General features: G+C 42.0%; 1 protein-coding gene across 4 annotated transcripts in view; it reads left to right on the forward strand.

Moving 5' to 3' along the window:
- The window catches only part of DMXL1 (Dmx like 1), a 2,287,446-nt gene that overhangs the window by 1,821,242 nt on the left and 444,398 nt on the right, over window positions 1-21,806 (forward strand). For all 4 annotated transcript variants that reach the window (XM_078675553.1, XM_078675555.1, XM_078675552.1 and 1 more), the window contains one exon: window positions 2,899-3,100. In XM_078675553.1, the coding sequence (XP_078531679.1) occupies window positions 2,899-3,100 (202 nt within the window). The remainder of the gene's footprint in view (window positions 1-2,898; window positions 3,101-21,806) is intronic.

Here is a 21,806-nt window from a genome sequence, read left to right on the forward strand (position 1 = left end):
ATCTAGAAATGCAGTGAAAAAACACAGGTTTCAGGGATGTTATATTTAGAAATTTGCATTAAAAATCTTAGATGTTCACGGAAAAAACAACGGTTAGAGGGATGTTATAGTTAGTCTGATATTTAACTCATACAAAACCAGAGAAATGTAGCTGTTCTAGTTAGCTGAGGTAACTATAACTCTTGCCCCCCAGTGCACTGCTTATGACCTCATATATTACATCACTCATGACTTGGTCAGTGACATCACTGATGGAATTTCAAATGACATCACTCATGACATCACTCATGACATCAGTTATGACATCATCCACAGCATCTCTAACATACCCACTCACACCACTGTAGAATGTTTTATACACCCACTGCCGCTCCCACACAACAATTCACAAACCCGTTCACAGAGCAATACTAGTACTTACACACTCACTAAATGATTCATTGATCTATACATTCATCGATCTATACATTCATCCACTCCCTCACCCATACTGCCACTCATAGACCCACTCACTCACTAATACAGCCATTGATAAATCCACTGATACAGGCATAGATGCGCTGAAACACTGAGTCACCCATAGAACTACTCACACACCTAGATACTCACCGATACAGTCAATCATACAGCCACTTACCTAAAGTTACACACACACCCACTTACTTACTCATACAAATAGGAACACATACTTACTCAGTTATACAGTCACTGACAGAAGCATGCACTCATCTATGTAGCCACTCTCACATTCACTCACTCACACACACATACAGTCACTCATATACCCATCACTCACGTATACTGCCTTTCACATACTCACCCATGCTTACACATGCACTCAATCACCGACACAACCATATGGACACCCACTCATACAACTTTTCACATATGCAACAGTACCCCATACAGCCACTGACTCACCCACTCACTGATCCATACTGGCAGTCACACCCCTCATCATCCACACGCACAGACACCCAGACAAACATATATGTAGTCAGACAAGCAATCAATCACCCATATACCCATTCATGTACCCACTAACACACTCATACAACCACTTACATATTAACTGACAGATACACACATTCACACACCCAGTCACTCACTCATACATTCACTGATTCACATAATCACTTACTTATACAGGCAGTCACACGCCCACTGAGTCATCCATACAGTCACTCATAAACCCACTGATTCACCAATACACCTGGAGATATATCTATCTATCTATCTATATATATATATATATAACACTCATAAACATTTAAAAAGCACTCCCAGTCACTGGATGATGTCATCAGTGATGTCATTTGAGATGGCATCAGTGATGTCACTGACCATGTCAGAAGTGATGTAATATATGAGGTCATAAGCAGTGCATTGCGGGGGCACGAGTTATAGTTTCCTGAGGTAACTATAATGGCTGGATTTCTCTGGTTTTGTACGAGTGAAATGTCAGACTAACTATAACACCCCAGAGAAACCACACATCCATAAAAATAAAATAATTGCCCCCGCAGGGGGTAGACTAGTGAGCAGGAGTTGTGACACACTGACGTCACAAATGGGTTGGAGGGGGCTCGGGAAGAGTTGCGAAAGGCTTCCGCGCCTCCCCTGGGGATAATAAAAAAGCCCAGAGATTTAAGGGGGCCCTCCCTGTTGTCAGCCAATGGATGTGCGCTGCACCAGGGAGGTAGTGCGAGTCGGCCATTGGCCTACTCCTGCACCAAACAGGTTAAAAGTGAAAACACTGCGCTTTAGCTTAACACACGAAGATCAGGAAGTTGATGCCTGTTTGTGCCCCAGGGGCACTAGGTATTGCCTGCTTCGTCCGGACAACGAATAGGAGGCACCTGGAGGATCTACACTTGATAATTACAGTGAGCTGAGCCCACGGCACTCTGGCAGCACTGTAAATTTAAAGCAAACGTATAGCTCTTGGTTTTAATTCCTAGTGTTGCGATCGCTGCTTGAGTCACTTAAAAGTAGCTCCTCCAAAGTGGATGAACACAGCACTTTGACGATGGGAAACTGATAAGAGAAACACAGGAAGATCAAGAAATGGAAGCCTACAACCAATAGAAAGAAGGAAAGATAAAGTGGCAAGCACAAGGACCAATTAGAAGTGAAGGCGAAATTAAAGTCCCTTTTAAGATATATTTAATACAATAGCTTTCACAAGCACGGGTCAAGCGCTGTGTAGGTGAAACCTAAAAAGGGTGACTTTCCTTTTTGATTAACACACATCTGAGGTCTTTGTAGGTTAAGCATTTGAACACAGTTTTATTTGTAGGAGGAAATTAAACTTAACAGCTTGTTGACTTGTAGCATTAGAGTTATTGTGATCCTTGCTAGTTTTAGTATCAGGATAACAAACGCCATCAGCTAAGTTAATTCACAGGACATTAATATATAATGAAATCTTTAACAATTGAATAAAATAATCCATGTTTACTGATTACATATTACTTGTTTGGATATTTTAAAAAGAATTGGTTTCAAAACTCCCAGTTGACGGCAATACTATCATGCCTATGAAATATTTTAATTCATAAAAATGTAATTATTCTGAATTAGGGATTTGAACCAAAAGAAAGCCTGGATTTCATTTTGAAGTATTTTTCTCTATAGTATAACATTTGTACAGCAGGTAAGTTACAATGCAATCTAGTTTTTGGGAGTCTTGTGACATTTAGAAACAACTCTGCTCTTGACCTCTTGGTTAATTATCCTGTTGCCTGAACATTTGGCATTGCAGTATCATCGCACTTTATAAATAACCTAAATAAATATATGGCAAACAAGAACCTATTTATGTAACATGTTTAATCTTTCAGCCCATTGGCGCTTGAAAAGTGCACCATGTCATATGTGGGTTGCTTTTTCTTTTAGATCTTCCTGTTGGGTCGCCACTTTGCCATGCAGTTTTGAAAACAGTTCAGCGTTGGGAGCAAGTGCTTCTTCGCCGACTTGAGATGTTTGGTGGACCACCTCAGGATTTTATATCTGTGCCTAGCTCAGAAGAGGCAGTATCTGCAGGTCCTGCTATCCTTCGCCACAAAGCTCTGCTAGAACCCTCAAACACTCCTTTCAAGTAAGAACTTTTGAAGTTGCTTTAAAAAATCTAATTATATTATTCCTTAGAAAGAAAACCAAAATGTTATACAGTTATTGTAGGAGGCTGGCATAGTATATGTTGCACACTATTCAAGTGAAGCACCTTACACTAATCCATACAACCCCTATGTTGATTTTGGTGGTCTTCGACAACCTTAGAAAGCTCTCTAAGTGGTAGCCGTGGTGAGCGGCCTGTAGGCTTATCCAGAAGGAGTGTTAAGCAGCTTATTTTACCAGATCTAATCATGTAGTGTAGGGTAAACGAAAAAGAACCACACAGTGTATATATAAAAAGATGTCCATCTATTACACAACACTCACTAGCACATTGGTATATCTCCTGACCAGAGATATCAACACAAATACACAACAATACTGCAGTTGCAAGAAGTAAGCACAATACACAGTGGTCTCCAGGGTAGACCAAACCATATACTAAGAAAGTGGAATGTGAACTTCAACTGAAGTTGTTACTTGGATCATGAGACTCGGAAGGACTGGGGTCACAAGGAACCACCCAAGGCAGGTACCCAGGAACCCCACAGAGGATGTTGCAGAGTGGAAACACAGCTGTATACTCAATAGAAGTCAACGGAAAAGTTGTGGTTGCAGTTTTGAAGAAGGGCTCGTCGTAGCCCACAATGGAGGACTTCAGTAAAGATGCCGCTGGCGAATACTGTGCAAGAATCTGGTGGAATCCAAGGGTGGATTCTTGGAGAGAAGAACCTGCAAGCAGAGAGGACAGAATCTATGCCACTGTGAAGTGACCAGGAGGCACTGACGAGCAATGCCCACTGATGCTGGAAGATACAGGAGTTATAATGGTGATCATGTCCCTGCAGCTGTGAGGACCAAGCGATGCTGAGGAAGACCAGGAGCCGTGCAAGAGCTGTCCCATGTTGGAAGTCGAAAACCAGGGGGTCAGTGTCCGGCGGGAGCACCAACAAGCCGTGGCAGTTGCAACAGGCGTGGAAATCAATGAATGAACAACGATGGAACCAGCAAGATTCCAAGGGACTCACCAAGTGTAGGAGAGTCAGAGCAGGCTCCAAGCTAGCAGGGGATTCCAACGAAACAAGAGGACCCACAGACCAAAGGCACAAGAGTCGCAAGAGGACCTCAAGCAGCTCACCAAAGATGCAGGCCCAAGGTGCAGAGGATGTGGTGAGGACGGTGACCTTGGCAGGAAGTGATGCTGGAGCTTCTTGTTGCCCGAAGATCTCTGGAGTGCAGAGCGGTGCACAGGGGTTTGGTCCAAGCTGGTTCCGATGAGGGATACTGGCCACAAATTTGCAGAGAGAACAGGTGAGGCCTCGAGGGACTTGCAGAACCACCACCTGTGGTGCTGAGCCATTCGAAGTTTGTGGGTTGTCAGAAGCAGCAGACCTGTCAACTTTGTTGCAGTGCCTGCAGATGCAGGGGAGTGACTCCTTCACTCCAAGGAAGATTACATCGGATGTCCTTGATACCCACAAGTCTGTTGAAGAACCTGGAAGAAGCACAAACAAAGACGACGAAGAAAACTTGCAGAACAGAGACCAGGAGCAGCAGGAGTCTGCCTTGATATGCAGTCTTGTTTCAAGGCAAAGTCCAAGTGTCCAGGTGGTCGAAGAGTGACGTGGTTTGAGTCTTGTCTTATGACGGATCTGAGGACCCACCCAAAAGAAAGCCCTTTTTTACCCTAAGAAAGGGGTTAGGACTCGGGGGTCCTTCCCTGGGGAGATGCTGGATGGACAGAGGGGAGGATACTACCATGTCCTTTGTCCAGCTCCGCACCAGAGCGGGAGCCAAGGACTCGCTGAACTGGTTCTAATTGGAATATGTAAAGAGCCTGATGGTGCTTCCAAGAACCCCCACCCCAGCACTATACACTAAGGCCTGACTGGGAGGTGGTCACACCTCCCTATGACAGGAAACCTATTGTTCTACCTTCCCCTGCTTGAGGTCAGCTCAGCAGCAGGAGGGCAGAATCGTGTTTGTGGTCGGCAGGAGCACTAGCTTGCTAGCAGGCCCGGAAAAGCTGTTAGCGAGAGTACTGTGGGCTTCCTGGAGGAGCTCCCCATTGCATGGAGTCCTACCTCCAACACCGTTAATGATGTTGGGGTATGATTCCACCATGTTTCATACCAATCATGCCCAGTTTTAGCTCAGCCAATGACGCGTAATGACAGATGCTCACTATATGTATCTGACCGCACTTACAAACCCTGAAGAATCTACTCCTGGGTTTGTAGGGGTGTCCTGCTCATGCAGGGGCACCCACACACTTAAAACCCAGGACCCTGCTTCCAGGATTGAAAGAAGCAGGGGTGCCTTATAGGTTTTAAGTGCAGTGATTTTAGATACAAAAAACCGTATATCTGTTGTAAGTGGTGCTAGCACAAACTTACACAGGCTGAAATGGCAGGCCTGTAGTCGCAGCTTGAGGGGTCTCTCAGGGATGTCACAATGTCACAGCAAGAATGGTCACTGGAACCAAGAAATTTGACCACATCTCTCCTGCAGTCAGGGAACTTAAATGGCTCACGATTGAACTGCGAGCCAGCTTTAGAACAGCCTCACGCACAAAGCCCTACAAACAGGTAAACCGGAATACTTAGCCGCCAAACTCAAAAGAACCGGCCAGTCCAGGAACCCCAGGAGCTCTAACACCCTATTACTCATCCCTCTGAAAGCTCGCAAGCAAAATACCGCAGCTAAATCTTTCGCTAGAAACACCACAAAAATCTGGAACTCCATCCCCCCCACATCAGACAGATCCCCTCATTCCCGAAATTCAAGAACCTGCTCAAAGTCCTCTTCCTAGACCGTTCACAATCGAAAAGATAAGTTCCAAGGAAGCTCCTTTCAAGGTTCTCCATCTACCGTATTCTCTTAACTGTGGACTCTGACTTTGACCCAAAAAACCTCTTGGTCTCCCAGCCTGGTTAACATAGAATCTGATTAGACGCTTGTCCTGAATGATTTACTTCCTACCCGCCCCATGCTCGTTCGCTCTCGTATCTGATCTATACCAGGCTCGACCCCGCATGGTCTATCTTAATATCTGTATTGTATATCTGCACATAACTGTACATGCTGTAAAGTGCGCTGATACCCTCGGGTCCAGCTAGCGCTATATAAAACTCCTAAAATAAATAAATAAAAACATACTTGCCCCTTGGAGACCCCTGGGGTACCTATGCCCTGGGTACCTTAGTACCATACACTTGGGACCGATAGGGGTACACCAGTAGCCAATTATGGAGGGACAAAAGTACTTACCTTGTCAAATTTAGGGAGGAAGCACAGTGACTGGGGTCCTGAATAGCATGAGACCAGTCAGACTAGTCCAAAACCACACTGACACCAGCCAAAAAGTGAGGGTAACCATACTGGAAGGATCCTACCTTCCTACACTTATGTTATTATATCAATGTTTAATAATCAAATACGTTCAAATTCAGAAGTATCCCAGATTAATCCTCCTTGATGGTCTTGAGCTTTTATTTCCATTTTGTGGTTTCCCTCTCTCATTGTTCTGTGCTGTCTCCTACATCATTTTGTGCAGTCTCCCATTCTCAAATCCATACGCCTTTTCTCTCTTCTTTCAGACAGTCCACCCCCATATCTCTCAGGTCTGTATCTCCTTCACTGTCACAAAGTTGTACTTCCATTCAAACGTCTCTGGGCTGCCCTCCACTTTACACCCCCATCCTGTTTCCCTTGGCCATCTCCCTCTCTTGTATCACTTGGCTGTGTTCCATTCTTACCCCCTTGGATACCTCCCACTGTCACCCTATTTTTGCTCTCCTCTGTCTTCCATCTCACTGGTGACTGGCACTGTCTCCAGTCCATGGGATTGCCTCTGAGGTTCCTCCCCTGTGAATGTATTTTACTGTCCTCTCTGTGGCTGCCTCAAGAGCTCCTCCCCTGTTACTTCCTTTGGCTCTCCTTCTGTGGCTTCCTCCAGCATATGTATCCTGTAGCTGCCTCCCGCTCACTTTGCTTGGTGGGGGGCTGCTTCTAGCTCTCCTTGACAGGGCTCTGACTTACTTTTCTTGCCCATGGGCTGCCTCTGGCTCTCCCAGCTCATGGACTGACTCTAGCTCTCCCCGCTCATGGACTGACTCTAGCTCTCCTCGCCAATGGAAGGCCTCTCTCTCTCTTCGCTTATAAATGACCTCTAGCTCTCCTCACTCATGGGTTGCCTGTGGCTTTCCTTGCCCATGGGCTGCATCTGGCTTTCCTTGCCCATGGGCTGCCTCTGGCTATCCTTGCTCATGGGCTGCCTCTGGCTATCCTTGCCCATGGGCTGCCTCTGGCTATCCTTGCCCATGGGCTGCCTCTGGCTATCCTTGCCCATGTGCTGCCTCTGGCTATCCTTGCAGTGGGCTGTGACTGGCTACACTTGCCCACAAGCTGTGTCTGGCTATCTGTGCTCACTGGCTGTCTCTGGTTATTCTTGTCCACACGCTACCTCTGGTTGTGCTTTCCTGGGGGCTGCCTCTGGCTCACCTTGCCTGGAGACTGCCCCTGACTCACCTTGTCCGGGGGCTTCTTTTGGCTCTCATCACAAGGGGGCTGACTCTGTCTTCAGTTCCCCTGTCCTGCTGCTGTCTCTTTTTGTTATTCCCTGGGGCTGTCTCTTGCTATCCTCTCCCAAGTTTATCTCATGCTCTCCTCCCTCTGGAATGTCTCTTGATTTCTTCCTTCCTGGAGTTGTCTGGCTCTCCTTCCCTAGGGCTGTCTTTGACTCTCCTCCCTCTGTGGCAGTCTCCAGATTTTCTACCACTGGTCGCTCTTGAGTTCTTCTCTCTCTAGGGCTGTTGCCTTTTCTCTGCCTCTCGCCTAATGCTATCCGCCTGCTTGAACTATTTTTCTCTTTCTTCCCCCAGTGGCAGTCTTTGGCTCTCAAATGCCTGTGTCAGTCTGTACCACTTCCCCTTTTTAGCAATCTTCTTCATCTACCAGGGATTCACCTGCCTGGTGTTTTTTTTCTCTACCTTAGGACTCTCTCTGTCATTTGGAAGTAGAAGAATTACAAACCACTCAACTATTTATCATTAGGAACGATATTCTAGGCTTTGAGAGCTTTAATCATTTTTTTTAACGATTTTTCTTTTTAATTGGTTAAAGGTGCCTCAAGGGATGGTTTCATAATTGTGAGCCCATATAACAAGTGCTCTAAGGGGTTTTCAGAGTCATGCTCCCGCTGACAAACATTTTGGTACCCAATTTGAGGTTCTAAATAGCAGCACTTGTGTCAGGCCCTGTATTTAACTTTGGAATGAAACTAACCATCTCCTGACCAACTCACTGTGGTGTTGTAACCAAGTTACATCACTATACAGACATTGTAAATATAGCCCACTAGCTTATCCATTCAAACATATGTGTTTGAGGCTTGTGTGCTGTAGATATACATGCTTTGCATACTCTTGCTGTCTAGTCTTGGGTCTGCATGTTTGTAAGTTATTTTTCTTCAAAGAAGTCTTTCCTTATGAGATAAGGGGATTTCTCCTTTTAGTTATAGTGCGCATGCTGTGCATTGCTGTGCTCTGGTTCGAAACTGACCTTTGGGTTCCCCTTGGTGTGCAATCCACTGTAACTTCGATGGTATTGTAATTGTATGCGTTTCCCTCTCCCTGCGTATCCATTTGATTGGGAAAGTCTCTCATCTTCCGTCAAAAAACATTGTGTGCGGCCTTCGGGCCTAGTCGCATCGGTCCAGTCTTCTGCGATGTAATGGACTCCATTTCAGTTCTATCCTCAGTGCTGCTTCAAATACCCTTGCACCAATCTACACCACGTCTGCAACTTGTGCCTCTCACTGATGCACAAGGAAGAAGATTGCGAGGCCAATGGGTTGTTCCGCTCGAAAAAACCTCCTCCAGATAGTCGAGCTCGATGACGAGAAATGCAGCGCCAAAGCACTTAACATACTCCGGAGAGCATGAAGCAATGGCTGCGGAAGAAGAGGAGGCCTTCGCGGTTGCAGAATCCGATTCCGACCTAGTTATCTAATTGGAGTCCGAACACATTCCAGCAGGACAGGTGGTCATGAGTAATAAAACCCCTGTACCCCATAAGCTATCTTCCACTAAACATAAGGCTTCGGCACCACTTCTGCCTTCGGGCCTTGGTCGGCACCCAGATGACGTTTCAGACGCCCCGCACTCGGACGCAGCACGGAAACAAGTGGTCAAGCATTCTGGTTCGTCATCGAGCCAAGACAGATGGTCTTCGGACCTGAAACATACCTTTCCGAAATACAAATCTGCTTTGGAGCTGAAATCCTCGGTTTCTAAACAAAAGTCCGCTATGGATCCCAAAACTTCTGTTTCCAAGGACAAGTCCAGTTCGGCACCAAAACTTTCAGTGCCTACATCGAAATTAGATATTTCAGACCCCCGGAACCGATCTTAGACATTATGAAAGACAGCTTGGATCTAAAGAAAGCTTTACATCAATCCAGACACTGGACATATATTAGCCAAAACTCTTTCCAAGAGGAAAGTCAGGTCAGAGGACACTGGATAAATGATTCCCCTTAAGAAGAAGAAGGACATTCCTACAAGTCTTATCCATCCTCATTTTCCAACCTCTCCACTACTACCACCATCTTCACCTTTACCAATACTGTCAGGCTCAGATCCATCACACATAACACCACAGGGATCTCCTCACACACAGCCTGATTTAGAAGATGAGGATGATGACAATGACATTGTTCCTTTTCCTACAGGTCCATGGGATGATTATAATATCGATCCACCCATGGATAATGATCCAGACCTATACCCTGCGAAACCTTCACCTCCAGATGATAATGTTGCCTATCCAGAGCTAGTTTCCAGGGCAGCAGCATATCATGGGGTTACACTGCATAAAGAGACCTTGGATGACGATTTTTTATTTGAGACACTAGGGTCTTCACACAGAGTTAGAGTCTCTGTATGTTAAAAGGCATGATGAGAAATGCAGATGACCTTTTTAAGGACCCTGTTTGTGCACAAGTTTTAACCCCTAGGGTTGATAAAAAATATAGACAATCAACCTTTGATCCGGTTCTTATTAAAGGACAGCTCCCTCTAGATTCACTGGTAGTTTTCAACGCTCGTAAAAGAGCAGACATCTGAAAGGCAACTCCCCCAGATAAAGAATCTAAGCTTATTGACGAATCTGGTAAAAGGGTAGCTGCTCAAGCTGCTAATCACTGACGTATTGCCAACACGCAGGGCCTATTAGCCAGGTATGTCAGGGCACCCTGGGATGAGATGGAAGGTCAACTTCAGTATATCCCAGAAGAGCATAAGAAAAAGGCACAAGAGCTAGTTCAAGAAGGGAAGCTCATTTCTAACTCTTCTATTAGATGTGCTCTTGATGCTGTTGACATTGCAGCTAGAGAAGTTAATACCAGCATTCTCTTACATCTGCATGCCTGGCTTAGACATTCTGACGTTAAATAAGAAGTCCAAGAGTCTATTTTAAATACTCATTTTAACAAATAACATCTTTTCGGACCTCAGTTTGATAAGGCTTAAGAAAAGATGAAAAATAACACGACGTGGTAAAATCCATGGTAGCACTTCAAACTCCTTCGAGCAGTGACTCTTTTCGTCGCTCATTCTACAGAGCAGGGTCTAAAAGTACATCCTCCGACCCTAACACTTCTTCGTACAAGTCCAGCATGCAACCCTCTTCCGGTAGATGCTTCTGTAGAGGAGGGAACAGAGGAAACAATTTTAAATGTAAAGGTAAGGGCGATCAAAGCAAACACAAGGAGATGATGAATGGAGTGCTGAAACTTTTAAGACACTCACCCCCAGTCACAGATCTGGGTTGAATCCATCATCGTTCTTTAGCTCAATTTGCCATCCCAGTTCAGAAACAGTTCTTTGCAAATCAGTCTTGACCCTGTGCCTCATGGGAACAGTCCAGCCCGAACTACCAAGCCATGTCTTCCCTGGACCGGAAACATGCATCCTGGGACTGGTTTTGGGCTAACAGCCCTCATCAGCCATGCTAGCTTGAATCGAGTGGCAAAGTGAGTAAGGGACCCACGTCTGGGCATACCCTGCCAACTTAGGGTGAACAAAGCAATCACAACGAGATGATGGACAGAGCCCTGAAACTTTTCAGACACTCACCCCCAGACCCCAGGCAGTTTGGGCTGGACTGTTCCCACGAGGCACAGGGTCAAGACTAATTTTCATATAGCTGTGTCAGAACTGGGGTGGCGAAGTGAGCTAAAGAACGATGATGGATTCAACCCAGATCTGTGACTGGAAGTAAGTGTTTGAAAAGTTTCAGCACTCCATCCATCATCTCTTTGTGTTTGCAGAGGTAAGGGCACACCAACGCGCAACTCCCCTTCCCCTTATAAACAGTGACTTACTTACGCTCCTCCCTGATCATCTAACACCTGTCAGAGGAAGGTTTCAACAATTTTACCCCATTTGGCAATCCATAACATCAGACAAATGGGTATTAGCATTATCAGACATGGTTATTGCCTGGAGCTCATCAGCAACCCTTTGTACATTCCACCTCACACCCGCGATCTCTTGTCAGAGCGCCTGCAGCTTCTCAAACAAGAGGTTCACATGCCCTTTTAACTAAAGGAGCTATAGAACCAGTTCCATTACACTATGAAGGTTCAGGGGTGTACTCTGCAATTTCTAATCCCCAAGAAGGATGGCTCCTTATCACCAATTATTGATCCAAGGACATTAAATTTGTACATACTTTCAAAACATTTCCACATGGTCATGCTTCATCTAGCTCATCGCAAATACCTCAGATTTGTGATAGCAGGAAAACACTATCAATTCAAGGTACTCCCGTTCGGAGTAACTACTGCTCCCAGAGTATTCACAAAATGTTTGGCAGTAGTGGCGGCACATCTCAGTAGACAACAGATTCATGTCTTCCAATATCTGGACAACTGGCTCATCAAAGCCAGCACACACCAAAAGTGTTTCTCTGTCAATTCTCAAAAGTCTCACCTTCAGCCTACACAAATGTAGTCTTATCTGGGAGCAACTCCTAACACTTGCACAGCTCTAGCCTCTCCCAATACAACCAGAATTCGGAGTATTCAATCTCTTCTAATACAGTTTCAGGCCAATCAATACTTAACAGTCAGAACTTTATGCTACTGCTAGTGATGATGGCATCATGCAAGATTGCTCATGCAGAGCACCTCCCAGGAGTGGACAATCAGATTGCCGACCTCCTAAGCAGAAGGCAGTAACAAATTCATTAGTTGTAACTTCATCCCCAGGTTCTCCTTCCATATTTCCAATAATGGAGCTTCCCACAAATAGATCTGTTCGCCACAGTGGACAACTCAAAATGCCCAAACTTCGCCTCCCGGATCCCACACCCTCTATGCAAAGGCAATGCCCTATAGATGAATTGGTCAGGTATATTTGCCTATGCTTTTCTGCCGCTCCTTCGCCTTCCATATCTAGTTCGGAAGCTCAGACAAGCATCCCTCACACTGGTTCTAGTAGCTCCCACTTAGGCCCATCATCCGTGGTTTACAACACTTTTAGAACTGTCAGCAGTTCCACATCAAAAGATGCATCTCAGTTCCAGTCTTCTCACACCGAACCATGGAGAAGTCAGACATCTAAATCCCAAGGAGCTCAATCTAGCGATTTGGCTCCTGAAGTCATAGAGTTTGGATATCTCAACTTGCCACCAGAATGTATGATCATTCTTAAGGAAGTGAGAAAGCCTACTACCAGAGCATGCTATGCAGCTAAATGGAAAAGATGTGTTATGTATTGCACAAATAACAATATTGATCCATTAGATTAGATGCATCTACTCAAAATATCATTTGTTACCTTCTGCATTTACAGCATGCTGGTTTAGCCTACACTTCCATTTGTTTGCATCTTGCAGCAGTAGCTGCATATTTGCAAAACAGACAACATCTATCTTTATTCAAGGTTCCAGTAATTAAAGCCTTTATAGAGGGCCTTAAGAGAATAATACCACCCAGGGTACCGCAAGCACTAGTTTGAAATTTGAATATTTTACTTACACGGCTCATGGGTCCACCTTTTGAGCCATTACACAACTGTCCGTTTCATTCATGGATAGTGGCCTTCCTCATTGCGATCACTTCATTTAGGAGAGTTGGTGAACTACAGGCTTTAACTTTGGAAGAAACCTCCTTTCAACTTCATAGAGACAGAGTAGATCTTCGCACCAACAAAAGTTCCTTCCCAAAGTGGTTTAGGCTTTCCATAGCAACCAATCTGTTGAGTTGCCTGTGTTCTTGCTTCAGCCTGATTCAGTAGCAGAATGAGCTCTTCATACTCTTGATGTCAGAAGAGCGCTATTGTACTACATTGAAAGAACAAAAGTTTTTCGCAAAGCAAAACAACTGTTTGTTGCATTTGCTACACCTCACAAAGGCAATCCCATTTCTAAATCTGGTATTGCAATATGGATTGGTAAATATATACAAACATGCTACACTAAAGCTAAACAAACTTTATCTATCCCCAGAGAGCCATTCCACTCGTAAAATAGGAGCATATGTGGCCTTTTAGGTAACATCACTATAGCTGACATTTGTAAGGCAGCAACATGGTACACACCACACACATTTACCAAACACTTTTATGTAGATGTGTAAGCCCATCAACAGGGCAATGTAGGGCAAGCAGTGCTAAAAACACATTTTCAAACAACTACAACATCTACTGGTTAACCACCGCTTTGGAAGAGTATTGCCATATAGTCTATACAAAGCATGTGTATCTACAGCACATATGCCTTGAATGGATTATGCTACGTACCCAGTAACCATCTGTTCTTGGCTTGTAGAGCTGTAGATTCACTTGTGCCCTCCCACCTCCCCGAGCAACTTTAGTTGTTAAAGCTTTTTTTCTTTACATTACGTGTGCATGGATATCTCTGTACTACCCTTACTTACTCCATTCTCACCCTCTTGCGGGAAAACAATTGAACAATGGAAAAACTTAAAGCGATAAAGGGTTGAGGCAAAAGACCTGCACCTGTTCTGAGTTGTGACTTGTAGATATTATGATGGTGCTTTCAAAACAAAGGAACACAACCCTATCTGTTCCTTTAAGGACAAAGTCCTAATACAAAACACAAATTATGGAATCAGCACCCAGCAGGAAGTATCATTCATAATGATAAATGTCCTTCAATCAGAAATTAGTCCACTTCAAATAAACAGGTCCGAACTTGATCACGATAGTTTTTCAATTCTTTATTGTAGTTTTCACACAGGTAGAAAAATATTCCAATTCACAGCAGGTTAATTTATTTTTCTTTTTTTTAGCCTTTAGCCAACGCGTTTCGTCTCAGAAATGAGACTTCTTCAGGGCTAAAATTAAAATATACAAAAATTCCTATTAATTCACATCTATAGACAAAAATTCATAGTTTACTTCACACAGAGAAATATTGACATAACTGTAAATCAAAGATTCACAAATATATACTATATTAGTCCGAGTTTAAGCAAAAAGTGAAATCACTTTAAAAACTATAACATCTTTTATATTTAAAAAGTTACTGTTTCTAGACATGATTGGCTTTCTGCACAAAACCTTACATGTCAAATCCATATATGCATTAGAGTGAGCATTGGTTATGAGTAATAAAAACACAACTTATTTACAAAGAGGAAATCAGCCACATATCAAAAACCATACCTCAGAAACCTGTCTTTATGGAGTATAGTTTGAGTTGCAAAATTTTTCTAGATCATGTATCGATTGCAGAGGTCTGGAAATATACATAGGTCATGTTTTAGGATAATAATTATATCACATGTTTATAAAGGTTAATGATTTGATGCTAATAGACAGAGAAATAATAAGCCTCATTTTCCAATGTTTAAACTATTCAATTCATACTGAAAACGAATAATATTAAAACGATGTTCAGAAAAATAGAGATTTTTTATATATATATCCCTTTAGTCTGTGTTGTTCAATAATGTATTAGAACAATAATTACATGGTGAAATTACAGGGAATATATAAAAAAGCTTGGCATTGTTAAGAATAAACGGCCCATAAGCTGCAAAAAGTATTATCCCAGCAGTTTTGTCTATTGTAACCGGGGGTAAAAAAATGCCTAATGCTATATCTAAATAGTGTTTGGACACAAATACCTGTTATTTCTGATGAATATTAAGAGAAGACTGTAGAAAAGACAAAAAAAGTATATGCATATATCTATTAGTGAATGATCGTAAGAATAAGGCTTGATACTGACAGTAACTCTCAAGAGATTATACTTTAGGTTATAATTCGACATACATCCTCTGGATTGATATTTATATCACTAATCATGTGTAATTTTCTAAAAACACGAAGGAGAGATGACATGATTTTGAAACATCTTATAGTACAGTATTGAACATCTCGATTTCGAAAAAAAGTTGGATTTAATTAAAACCTATCTCATTGAACTACCCAAAGACCATCACAGACTATCTAACTAAGGGTAACCTGTTGCCCGTTCCTACTGAATGACCGGATATATTGGAAAACATATGTTAATCAAAAAAGGCGGGGGTCAGATTCCGAAAAATATTTTTTGTACTCATTTTATATATAGAATAACGAACTGTTAAAAAATCAAACAAGACTTAATCTATTTTACAATATTTTCGTCTGCGACGTGATTGAGTACCACCGTCGTAGTGTTTCATGACGAATATTCACACTAATCAAACCGAGAACCACATAGGTTGTCGGACATCTTAGAACAGTATAATGACTAACCAACTTAGTCCAACAAGTCTAAGGAACAAAAATAACAAGGTTCCATCGAAAGAAGGAATAAAGCTAAACTATAGTAAGAGCAACAGTTAAATTAGAAAACTATTCCAAGCGACGAAAAGGCAGAGCCCATAGTGCAACTTACCCAAAAAGACGGCATGGTGGCCAGCAACAAAAACGACCAGTAGGGATTCTTGGATGACGAACAACTGACTACAAAATCTCTGGTTTATATAGGCAAACAAATGAATTAATTGAAAACACCTGTTAAGCACTAATTTCGGGCTACGTAAAACCGGAAATAGTTTTCCATACAGGTCGGAAAGGCGAAACTGGCGGCCATCTTCAAATGTCCGCTTGGATACGTATTTACACTACGCTTAATACAAATGACACCCTAAGAATTTCATTATTATGCTGTGATGACGAACAACTAACTGCAAAATCTCTGGTTTATATAGGCAAACAAATGAGTTAATTGAGAGCACCTCTTAAGCACTAATTTCGGATTATCTGAAACCGGAAATAGTTTTTCATGCAGGTCGGAGAGGTGAAACTGGCGGCCATCTTCAAACGTCCGTTTGGATACGTATTTACACTACGTTTAATACAAATGACACCCTAAAAAAGAGTTAGTGCCCAGCAAAAATACAAAAAATGTGTATCCTTTACGTTGAAAACCGGTTGGAACACCAAATAAAATAATAAATTGACAGAAATCATTCATTACTGAAAATCCCAAAACCGTGCAAAAAAATAAATAGTGAAAAAATAAGTAATCGAATAAAGGGATAATTATCGAACCCATCTATATGGTGCCCTCTAAAATTACAGAATCAGGGGATATATATCCTGAAGTTTTTTAATAGAATTATGAAAGTGTCGTATCTTAGAAACAGGACATTAAAAAGTCCTATAGTAATTGTTAGAATAATCGGCCGGCCATCTAGTGTTGGCTATGAGAACTTGTGAGAAAATTGGTTACTCATTAAAAACCAGAGGACGGCCAAGGAGATACATAAACGAGCAATGTGGTTGAGATAAAATAAAAAAAGTATATCCAATACTCCATAAAGAGGGTTGCCAGATCTGCTACTTGGTTACACGATGGTAATAAAGCCTATTTGCCAAATACTTCCTTAGATTTTAATAAAGATGTAACTCTCTTAATTAGTATATATAAATCTCTTAACAGAAGTCTTATGTATATGGAGAGAGACAAAGATAGTTTTTCTGAGTACGTGATAAACTAGTTCCTAGAATAAACAGCTTGTGACCTAATATATTCCATAATCGATACATATCAAAAGAAAATCCTTGTTCATACATGTGATTTTTATGAATGCAAGATCGAAAAATGGAAAAAATTCCATTTCCAACCCAAACACTAGTGCTTGTCCAATGAACACATTATTGTAAAAATTATTTCTATTAATAGTGCCATTTTCACAAGGAATTTAAGAATATTAAGTAACAAATTCCATTTCAAAGCGACAAACACAGCATACAATTGTATTCATCTAAACAGTAGCAAAACACTGATAAATGAGCAATCTCAGAGAAAATGATGAAATTCATTATTTTGATTTATCCCATATTGTACACTCCTCAAACGACAAATCCATCTGGATTCCAATTGTCTCAGATCACGTTCTCGATTCCCACCTCTAAGATTAGTCTTTAACTGTTCAATAGCATGGAATTTAACTGACCTTTCATTAGGGTGTTCAGTACAGATGTGATTGGCCATAGGGTACCTCAAATCTCCATTTTTGATAGCCCTTAGATGTTCTTGTATGCGTATTTTCAGACAGCGAATGCTACTTCCCACATAGGTCTTATCACATGAGCATTGAATTAGATATATAGTAAAGGTGGTGTTACAATTGATAAATTCTCTAATCTCATAGTTTTTCGAGCCATTGTATGCAAAGTTGGTGATCTTATTTATACCAAACTGACAGATACAACACCCTCCACAGACAAAAAAACCCTTGGGTTTCTCAGGCCACCACGTTTTCTTCTTGGTGGTAGATCTGACGTAGCTGGGACATAGCTTATCTTTAAGAGTTGGTCCTCTTCTGTATACCACCTTTGGCCTATCAGATATTACATCATTGGGAATGCTTTCTGATTTAAGAAGATGCCAGTTCTTACGTAGAATATTAAACACATGCTTACTGTAGGAATTGTATTGGGTAATGAAGGGTACATGGGCAAGTTGTGTTGATTTAGGCTTTTTAATAGCAGCAGCGCCTAAAATTTTTCTTCTATCAAGAGTGCGAGCCCGCAACTCGGCTTTTTTGAGACAATTCATATCATATCCCCTTCTCTTAAAATTGTGTTTAATCTGAGATATGTTTTTGATGAAATCACAGTCCCTGCTACAATTTCGTCTTGCACGTACCATTTCACCATAAGTAATTGCCCTTATGGTAGATTGGGGATGTGCGCTTGTGGCATGTAACACACTGTTACACGCCGTAGATTTTTTGAACACATCGCTGTGGATTCTCTCTTCGTAAACATACAGTTTTAGATCAAGAAAATCAATTTCCTTGGCAGAATATTTGATCGTCAATTTTACATTGAAAGCATTGCTATTTAGATAGTCAAAGTAGGCCATCAGATCATTCACTGGGCCATTCCATATTAAGACAATGTCATCTATGTAACGTGCATAGAATATTATTTGGTCACACCAATTTTTGGCTCTCGGGCCCCAGACGTGCTCTACCTCAAACAACCCCATAAAGAGGTTGGCGTAGGATGGGGCAAATCTGGAGCCCATCGCTGTACCCCGTTTTTGTATGTACCACTCGCCATTGCTCAGGAAGGCATTATTCATGAGAATAAGTTCAGCCATTTCCAACAGCATGAAAGTATGCTCTATTTTACTGCAATCACGTTTGTATAGAAAATGTTTAAGTGCACGTATTCCTTGCTTTTGCTCAATATACGTGTACAAACTTTCAACATCCATAGTGACAAAGAGTAATTGGGAATCCTGCCATGCAAAATCTTCCAATTTACAAAGAAGATCGCCACTGTCTCGTAGGTAAGATGGAAGGTTTTGTACAAAAGGTTTGATATATGTATCAACAAATTCCGAAAGGTGTTCAGTCGGACCACCATTACCGGAAATAATAGGTCTTCCGGGGGGAAAAATTCCCCCTTTATGAATTTTCGGTAATATGTACAAACATGGGAATCTAGATTGATGTGCTTGTAGATATCGGTACTCATGATCGGATAACAAGCAAGATTCATGCCATTCGTAGAGTTTAGCATTGATTAAGGTCTCTATTTCAGATGTAGGGTTCTGTTTCAGTTTATTATAGCAATTTGTATCAGAAAGTTGTCCGCCTCTTTTATCACTAAATTTGCATCATTTCTAAGGTCAGTGATCAGAGTCCAATCACTCTTTGATATATTGGTGTGATGTCTACATTTTTGCGTTTTAAGATGATCATCCTCCAGTTTGTAAAGATCCAAACTGACTCTATTAAAGAACTCGTCAATGACAGAGTCTCTGGTTTGTGGAGGTATGAATTTGGAAGCCATGCGTAAACCACTGTCTGTGCTATAATCTTCATAGTGGCCCAACAGATTAGTGAAATCAATAACATTACCAATTTCATCCTCATCATAGAGGGTAGCTAGCATATAGGAATGATGGATATCACTGATGCTTGGTGCATCTAAGGTAGGGATTGATTTTGACACAGGAGGCAAAGGAGGATGTTCAGCAAAATATTTTTTTATTTTCAATTTTCTTGTAAATTTGAAAAGGTCGACATGTATGTTGTCAAAATTACATTTCTCAGTTGGACAAAAATTTAACCCCTTACATAATACATTTTGTTCTTTATCAGTCAGAACCCTAGTTGATAAATTTACAACACTAATGTCATTTGTAACAGAATCCTCATCAAAATTAGTTTCTACAGAGTTACTCTGACACTCTATTTCTTCTGAGCTGTGTTCTGTTCTCTTGCTTTTGTTCCTGCCCTTGTGTTTTCTGCCACCCCGCCTTGTTCTTGGTTTGGATATTGCTTTCGATTGCCTAGGCGAAATCTCTGTACCTCTCGTAAAAAATCAGACGAGGTATTGTCTATGGTCATAGCACTAGTACCTTCACCTGGGTCACTTTCCAAGGAAGACAGAGAAGTGTTGCTAGAGGAGGCACTGATGCTCTTTTTGTCACTTTTCTCCGGTATTTTCTTATCCACATCATCCTATTTACGAGAGAAAGTAAAGATGCGGCCTTTTTTATAGTCGCCATCATCTCTACGTATCTTTCTTTGTTTTTTCTCTTTTAGATATAATTGATAGTTATTCAACTCTTTCTTGAGAATTTCATTATTTTTCTGGATGATGTCTTTCAGGCTAGATTCATTGATCTCTTTCTCCAATGTTAAGATTTCTTCTCTAATTTTGGCTACTTTTCTTTCAGCATTAATGATTAAAATTCCCATCATTTTATAGGAGGCGGTGTGCAGACCCTCCTCCCAATCAGTCAACAAATCCTTATCCAAGTCTTCAAAACTTGGAAATATCATAATTCTAAGTCCACGGGGGATACGTTTGTTTTCAATATATTTTTTAAGGGTTGCCCCATCCCACCATTTACCTAACTCGGACTTCTTGAGTTTCTCCAAACGCATAAATTTAGATTTCAGACCCTCATTTGGTCCTAGATTACTGCCCTGTACTGACGGCCTGTTCTCAGTAGTACTGCTGAATAAATCATCAAACATTTGTTCTCTATTGTCATTAAAATCCATAGTTAATTCAAGTTTAGTCTTCAAAGTCTTAACAATAAAGTCTTGACAAAACAGTGCAGGATACCCAAACAATGAGAAAACTTAAAGCGATAAAGGGTTGAGGCAAAAGACCTGCACCTGTTCTGAGTTGTGACTTGTAGATATTATGATGGTGCTTGCAAAACCAAGGAACACAACCCTATCTGTTCCTTAAAGGACAAAGTCCTAATACAAAACACAAATTATGGAATCAGCACCCATCAGGAAGTATCATTCATAATGATAAATGTCCTTCATTCAGAAATTAGTCCACTTCAAATGAACAGGTCCGAACTTGATCATGTTAGTCGATGTCCATACATACCATCACCGAAAGGAGGACTCACCTTACCTCATGACTAGGAAAGACTTCTCTGAAGAAAAACAATTTGCAAACATCCTGACCCAACAATAGACGGCAGGAGTATGTAAACCATGTGAATCTACAGCTCTACATGCCAAGAGCAGATGCTTACTGGGTAAGTAGCATTCATTTATCTGATAGAGACTTCTAGCTGCAGATTACTCACCTTTTGAGTATTCCTCAGGTGTCAGACTGGATCCAGAAACCTTTTAGTAATACCTCTGCGCGCCAGTATGTGGCGCAGTGCAACTCTACCAACATTGGTCTGCTCCAGAAATGATGCACAGAGCCTATATTGGAACCACTTGTGCATGGTGGGGCGTCATTTCCTTTCTTTGTGACCCTCATGAGATGGATCTCTTCTGTCTCTCAGAGACACCTAACCTCAATTTCTGATGGATACTTTTGCTTGTGGATTCCCCACCTTTTGAATACCCCCTGCGCCAGCATTCCGCGGGAAATTCTTTCCTAGCTCTCCCACGTCAACGAGAATATCACAATAGACAGGCTTCGCTCGCGGCACCATATGACGTCATTGGAGCCACAAAAGGACCTTGTCGGCATTCCGACGTCAGTTCCCTTTTATCCGCGCCGTCGGCGCTTAATGGTTTTTCTAGGGGCTCTACAAAACTTTGTATCTCTTGATTGTTTGTTCCTGATGGCTACTTCTAGGAAGACGGGTTTTAAACAATGCAGAGAGTGTGGCGGGCATATGTCAATCACGGACCCGCACAATGACTGCCTCTG

This window comes from Lissotriton helveticus, chromosome 2_1, assembly GCF_964261635.1.
Source record: "Lissotriton helveticus chromosome 2_1, aLisHel1.1, whole genome shotgun sequence".
Lineage (NCBI taxonomy): Eukaryota > Metazoa > Chordata > Amphibia > Caudata > Salamandridae > Lissotriton > Lissotriton helveticus.